The sequence below is a fragment of the Galendromus occidentalis genome, unplaced genomic scaffold, assembly GCF_000255335.2.
Source record: "Galendromus occidentalis unplaced genomic scaffold, Mocc_1.1 scf7180000077530, whole genome shotgun sequence".
Lineage (NCBI taxonomy): Eukaryota > Metazoa > Arthropoda > Arachnida > Mesostigmata > Phytoseiidae > Galendromus > Galendromus occidentalis.
The window spans coordinates 1,267,263-1,274,514 of record NW_003805518.1 but is presented as its reverse complement, the minus strand read 5'-3'; the positions used below and the strand labels follow the sequence as shown (position 1 = coordinate 1,274,514).

Genomic DNA, 7,252 nt, shown 5'->3' with positions numbered 1-7,252 from the left:
GCATTGAGTCTATGGCGCCGCGTCCTGGATACGGCGCACTGGTGTAGATCCATCGCAGCTGCGTCACAGCCCCATATCTGAGGCTCAGTCCGGGGGAGATTCCGACATGTCGTTGTATTCCGATATGTGTTCGCGCAGAGCCGGAATCGGGAGCCTTCCCTGTTGTGGAGAAATTCGCCACGGCCCTGTGATCCGGGATCCTCATCGACTGTACTGGATCGGGCTGAACGGAGGGACTCACAGAGAACAATGCGGAACTCGCGTAGCGAGGCTCCGCAGCTTGAGGAGAATTCACATTGGCATCGCAAACACGCGACAAGCCCGGACCATAACACCGGTCTGGAAGGCGTCCGCGGCGGCTCCTAAAATATTTCGGGAATCTTCCCCGCCGTTGCAGCGACGTTCCCATACGAGTCAATACATGAAATCCAACGAAGGGCACGGATAAAGTTTTCAACAAATGGCCACGCCTTCCGTTCGATCAATGGTTTGCCCATTCCGGCTTGGGGTTCCGTTTGCTTCTCCATCAAAACGTATCTCCCAGCTCGAAGTCGTTGCGAACCTCATAACGGGCTCGTCTCTCCGTTCGTTTCGCCGATCACGGGCTCTCGGTGTCATCCCGGAGAAGCGGGAACCCTCTACACCACTTCATGTCGAAGCCATGAGGAGATTACTCCTCTTCGATGAAGTTTACGGCTCGGAGCGCTGGCGGGTCAATGCTTACATTGGACATCGACCTTAACCCTCTCGTCGGGAAGCATGACTATTCGGAGTGTTGCGTCAGTGGGCCATGCTTCGAAAAGCTATCATTTCAAGTTGAGCTCATGTCACAATTGGTGCTTGCTTTTCAAAGAGTTCACCCATTCCAAGAAGAGGCAGAACGAAGCGCACAATAATTATCCCAAGCACATTCTTCTTCTGGTTGAAAGACTGATTTTCCTCCCATTCGGTGATATCCACCGTTCAAAAGACTCGAAAGTCCTTTTGTCCGCATGAACTTGACTTTTCTGAGCTCACCCGCTGAACGCATCCGCTCTGAAGTATATCAGTCTCAATTATTGTCGGCGCCGATGACGTTCATCGTGAAAAGTCCTCACAGTCTCACTCAACTCAGGGTGGGTCGGGACCAGAGAGCTGACGGCCCGAAGTCCGCGCGCTTCGCGTTTCGCATCAAAGGCTCGTCGCAAAACTCAACTTTCCTGACAGCGCAGTTTCGCGGAGCGGCTCGAGTTCCCGCCACGTCCCGATCCGCAGAGAAGATTCGCATTCCAACACCGTTCTTCTCAGCTCGGAGAAGAAATGTCAACAAAGCATGAGGAAAAAGAGGAATTGCTTCTTTTTCTCTAATGGTCAAGACGACGCTCCAAGACGCAGCCCCTACTAGATGCTTTCGGACAGAGCTCCCCCATTGTTCTTGGGCTACTTTCTATCCGGGAGATATCGCGGCACGTTTCCCCGTTTGTCCAGAGGGAACATCTTCTGTCCGTCCACGTTCCTCCCAACGCTCGAAGTTCAGAAGTTTTTCTGCACGACCGTTCCGTTGCGTACGTTCAACGCTGAGACGAGACAATGGATGAGTAGTATCGAGAGAGACTTTGTTTCCGATGAAGTCGTCTGAGACGAAAATTGTGTAAAGGCTTCGATGAAAGTTCTGAGATGCGCCATTGTTGTCGAATGCTTCCCCTTTCCATCGGAATGCCTGATAAATACAGACGGATATCGATGCGAGGATCGAATGATACAGAAGATCGGAAAAACCCGCGCTAGTTGCTCTATCTTGTTTCCATTCTTTGAGAACACATCATCCCGCGCTCGTGCTCTGATGGAAGCCTCACATTAGGGACTCCCTCCTCAACAGGGGAGCCCAGTGTTTACGCTAGATGATGACGTTCCGGTTTATCGGCTGCGACGGTCACGATCGTCAGCATAGTTTACGTCATAATCACTCGCTCCCTACCTACCGAGATTACGTCGGCTATGATCATATTGATCATGACGTAGGAGTTTCACACGCGTCTCAGTTCCGTCGGAATTCTCGGAGACTCGATACGTGAAATAGCGATCCGGTTCCAGCGTAAAATTTCTTGAGCATTTGCTGGGACACCTCAGCAGAAAGCTGAACAGTATCAGTGATTCATCAAAGCTCAAGCGGTATAAGATTTGTGGACAGCTCTTAGGGCTAGGGTGTTCCGTGGTGAGTAGACGGAGCCTCGTGTTGGTCGGTCCGCCCGTCCTTCAGTCAGTTCGTCGGGTTAGCGGCGCCCCTGGAAGGCTCGCCTACGGCGATTGTGCGCCCATACATTGAGTGGCCTACAAGCACATTTCCGTATCGCTCTGGAGAAAATATGGACGAACTGTGACTGACGTGTGGACTGAGTGCGCTCCTCCGTGCTCGACATAAACTCGAAAGTACTCTCAAGAACATTTCTCGTTCTCGCTTGTGCCCTCGTGCTATTTCTTCTACTGCTGCAGCTTAAAGTTCTGCGGAGATTAGCCGCCTTGAGTGACAAGCACTGACAGCGCTGCCTAGGGTTACGACTTTGAATAATGTGAGTTTCTGGCGGTAAAAAGTGACCGTTTGGAGTGACCCAATCTCGGAGCTCGACGTCGACCATCGACCGCTTGCGGGACCCCCCCCCGCTTCCCTCCTGAAGAAGTTCGAGCGTAATCGTGGGAGCCCAGAGGGAGACTGCTCGTGCTTTCAGGAGAGATACCGAGCAAAGAAAATTTAGGTGAAGCGTAGTGGGATCACTAAAAGTCAGAGGGAGGTTCTTGAGCTCGGGGGAGTCGGAAGTCAGAATGATTCCCCGAGGAGGAGAACGATTTCGTTCTGTTCTCGCGCGAAATGTCGTCGCAAATATTATAGAAGGATTCACGGTTCACCTTCGAGCGAAGGAGGGATGCCCGAGGCTGGACTATTTAGTTCCAGATGTCGGGACGTCAACATCTGGTTAGGGACCCATCCACGCGTCTTCGACATGTTTTGATGAGAAGCAAACTTCCTCAGTTGTGGTGACCTTTTCTCTTCTTCTGGATGGTTTCACTTTTCTTTGGATCATTACCCAGAGTCACCCCATTTTCTCGTTCGCTCGGAGTAGAACGACTCTATCTGTCTGCTAATGCACATCAGTCTGGAGAAAATGAAATGAAGTCACGACGGAGGCGAATCAATGGAGCCCGAAGGGTAGGAAGTGCCATTGCACTCCCGACTGTGAGCAGCAATCCTTGGCTCACTTGTCAAACCGAAACCGTGACACATCCGTCACGATCAGTGTTATAGACGTGGCGCCGCCTCGCCTAGGCAGCGATACGTCCAGCTTTCCTTGATGCTGACTGAAACATCTGTTCCTGAATTCGGCCAGAGAGGGTGCATCATTCCTCTGACGTCGAGCCCGCAGATGGTCTAATCGTTTCAGCGTCTGGATAGATTCCGCGGTCTTGACATACTGTCAATAAGATCATGAGGGATAGATTGGGAATCCGATCATATATTCTTAATCCAGGGGTTGCTCCGCCAACCAGTGGCACTACGTTTGGGGATTAAACGGAAGATAGCCCTCGAAACCCTTTCCCGAACGAAGCTGTCCGAGGCGCTGTCCCGAAGCTAAGTTTCGTCCCCGCTAATGCTCGGAATCCGAACATGATCCCAGCTCAATGATTCGTACTCCCCGATGTGGGAAACGACGTCTCTGCATAGAATAGCGTGATAATCGTGTGCGCCTATGGTGGCGCTGGCAGAGAAACACCGTGACTGGGCAGACAACAATCGAATCGAATTGCCTACTGATAAGGCCTGTAGTATTCCTGCGCTTGCACAAAGGCAACACGTAAGTAAGGTGCCGCGAAAATGTTGAGCTCAACGAAACAATATGCAAGTTTTTTTATTTATTGCGTGATGTTCCTACTTCGCTATGCAGTTTGTTTTTCCGATGCTTTGAGTCATTGTCAAGGGCGGCTGATTATCGGAATGCTTGTAGATCAAGTCATGAATTTCATCGATGAAAATGCAATGAACGGCGTCGAATCGCATTGTGTAGGCCGAGTTCGCTCCAGGTTGAGAGCCGGATCCAATCAAAAATGGCCGTATCCCAAACGAGCAGCCGTCGGCGGCCGCAGAGACTACAGATGAAATTGCAGATATGGAAAGATTACTGTAGTCACGCCTACGGGCTGAATTAGAGTGATATTCGATGGGAATCGTCGGCGTCAAATTACGGAGCGGAATTCCGCGGATCTCATCGGCGGAATCGCTGCTATGTTGACAAAGATCGAATCACTGTATGTAAAGCCGCTTCAAGAAAACATCATGGGTGATAATATGGTTTTCGACGATGTCGTATCAGGGAGATCACCATCGCGATCCAAGCAGAGAGCGGCGTACGCCGGTTGGTGTCTCTGTCTCGAGAAGCGTGGAACTGCAATACACGGAGTAAAATCAATTCCTTCTCGAGGTTTCTGCCTCTTCCTGAAATATCGTCCCCTCTGTCTCTAGATGAGTTTCCTAGACCGATGGGTGAGGATCTCGAGAATATTGAGGCGAATTCACCCATGACGCATTAACACTCCCCATGTCCTGCTTGGTGGCCATGATTATATGAACTCCTCTGAGAAAATTAGAGGTTCAAGAGGCATCGGTGCGGAGCAAGCCAAGACGTCCGAAAAATACCGTGCACTCGAAGAGAGTACCAATTGTCTCTGATCGCAATCCGCGTCACGATTCTTATTTGTTTGCTTGATGTGAATTCATGAGATACTCGAGTTCTCTCGAACAACCCTCGAGGACCAGACTCAATCGGTGGGCCCGCTCGTTTCCCGGCTGGCGAGCATTTCTATTCGTTTCCTCATCCCGAGGCCGTTTGTTGACATCATAACAGGGACGTGGAGCTGTGTGACATCAATTCCATTGATTGTGTCGGCTAAATAATTCTCAAGGGAATCGGAATGATGCAATTACGCCATTAAATTCTACAGGAGATACTGCTTCTGAGCGCCTCAGGCTCGGGAAATTTCCTCCCCGAACTAGCGGATTCTTTTGTTTTGGGGAAAGCTTCTCGTCCCATATTCGCAACGTACATGTACACAACCAGAGCGACAACGGATGCCGGTAGCGTCATACTGGGCTAGCGCCCAAGGCGCTCAGAAGGCAGTCTGGAGGAAGGAATATTTCGAGTCCTTAACGAGTAAAATCGCGAATCTCAAGTTCCCATCTTTCTTTCACTTCCAGATCGAGGGTGTTCGTGATCTCCACTCGCTGGAGATACTTCAGAACAACTTGCTGCAGGCGAAACAACATAAGGAGAATAGTTTGGCTCTAGCTGCCGCGCAGAATAGGTGAGTTCTTCGAGCCCAATGAAACATGTAGTCGGCCACCGCACTAATAGAGGAGGTGCACGGGCCATGAGATAATTTGGGGAGGTGGAGGGGAGATCAATCCCGATGCGAAGTTGGGAGCATCGCAGGGCGAACCTGATTCGCATCCTCCTACGATCTCGGAATAGCTCACCGGATGCTGGGGAAAGTTGATTGTCCCATTAATTGATTGGGAAAAATCAATTGTCCGATGTTCGACGCCCTCGAGCTCTCCTGTAAAGAACTCCCTGAATGTAAAAGTCCAATTCGTCGTCGAAGGAGATCGCTCGCCGTTAAGGCAAAGCGTTTCATTCGAGCTCTCTGTGATGGCGTGGAGAGGTCGAGCAGGACTTCCATTGGTTAGGCTGCAGGAAGTTCGGCTCCCTTCAGGTCCGCCCGATGGCTTAGTCCCAAGTAACTTTGATAAGAATTGTGATATTCAATTTGCTCTTTGGTTGCAGATCCTTCGAGGAAGAAGACGGAGCCTCTGACTCGGACGCTTCAGATTTTGAATTGATGATGTCAGAGGCTTCATTGAATGAAACTCCCCGAAAAAACAAAAGGAAAATGCTTGGAAACAAGCGTCGGAGCTCTTCGAAGTCAGCCTCGTCGCTCAGAGCCCTGGAAGAGCAACCCAGTCTGGAAAGAGATGTGAACCGACCGTCGTCGCCGGATCTCGGTACGAAGATAGGGCATACTCGATCGGAAATCAATTACTTCAGAGCTTCGCTGATTTCAACAATTTGCTTCTTCTCACAGAATTGCGCGATCCGGCGTTCTTCGACTCGCTGTTGACAGACACCGGTTCCCCTCCGACTGAGCCGTGCTTCTCGTTCATTTTCGATCCTCCGTATAGCTCGCCACCACCGTCCTTCTGGAGTCTTCCTAATTCTGCATTTTCGAGGTACAGTACACTTCGCGAACTTCACCGCTCGCTATTAAAAGCTGCTCAGCGCCCCACCGTTTGCCCTCGTGAAAGTTTCGATTCCGACGCTTTTTTCCAGAGGTGGCAAACGCCAAGGTTCGACCGGCAGCTACTCGGCGTCCACACCTCAGTCGGACAGCGAATACATTCGATCTTCGTCGCTGTCCCTATCGTCGTCAACCACACGGCATTCTTCCGAAGACGAGGAGTTATCTGCACAACTATTGATCGGTCAGCCCGGTGGCGTACCGATGCACTTCGCCAAGTGTTCGCCACGCGTCACCAAAGTATAGGACAACGCGGACATGAACCCCACCTTCTTACGATATAAATCTTGTTCAGGTAGTAGTATCGGAACGCTTAGACATCATTAAGGATTCTTCACCGATTTCCTCAACGTCACGTCATCGATTTGACATACCGAAGTTCGATCCTTCACCAGCGGTAGATTGTCTCAGAACCGTGTCTTGGCTCCATTGCAGAAGAACCAAGGCTCATGCAAAAGCACGTCACCTGTGATCCCGTACACCGCGGCTGTAAGCTCGACTAACGACGATCGTGTGATCAGGGCAGGCAATATTCGAAGTAAAACTTATCTCGATCTGCCGAAGACTACTTCGGGAGATTGTTTGAAGATTGGAAATCCTCGCGGCGAAAATTTTGATCCGGCGTTGATGGAGTCGTTTGTCTCGCGGCGCAGCGAACAATTGACAAAAATTGCCATGCTGTATTCTTGTGAGATGGCGTCACATACGTAATTTACGAGGGATAGCCCACCTTATCTGCGATGATTACTCCACCACTGAATATATTCACGTCTATTCATGCATAAATACATTAATAATTTAGTTTAGCAATAGATATCGTCCAAGTGCCTGGCGGTGCAAAGAAGTGCCGAGGCCGCGAACCTTTGAAGTTCTGGATATTCCGAAGTTGCAATACGTCTGTAAATTTACCGCAGCAATAAATGGCGACTCT

General features: G+C 50.4%; 1 protein-coding gene across 1 annotated transcript in view; it reads left to right on the top strand.

The window, feature by feature from the left end:
• Positions 1–7,252, top strand: part of LOC100906180 (uncharacterized) — a 42,162-nt gene extending 34,910 nt beyond the window's left edge. The window contains exons 4-8 of the mRNA XM_029112863.1: positions 5,225–5,331; positions 5,811–6,028; positions 6,109–6,253; positions 6,354–6,619; positions 6,757–7,252. Coding sequence (XP_028968696.1) covers positions 5,225–5,331; positions 5,811–6,028; positions 6,109–6,253; positions 6,354–6,567 — 684 coding nt within the window. The 3' untranslated portion in view covers positions 6,568–6,619; positions 6,757–7,252. The remainder of the gene's footprint in view (positions 1–5,224; positions 5,332–5,810; positions 6,029–6,108; positions 6,254–6,353; positions 6,620–6,756) is intronic.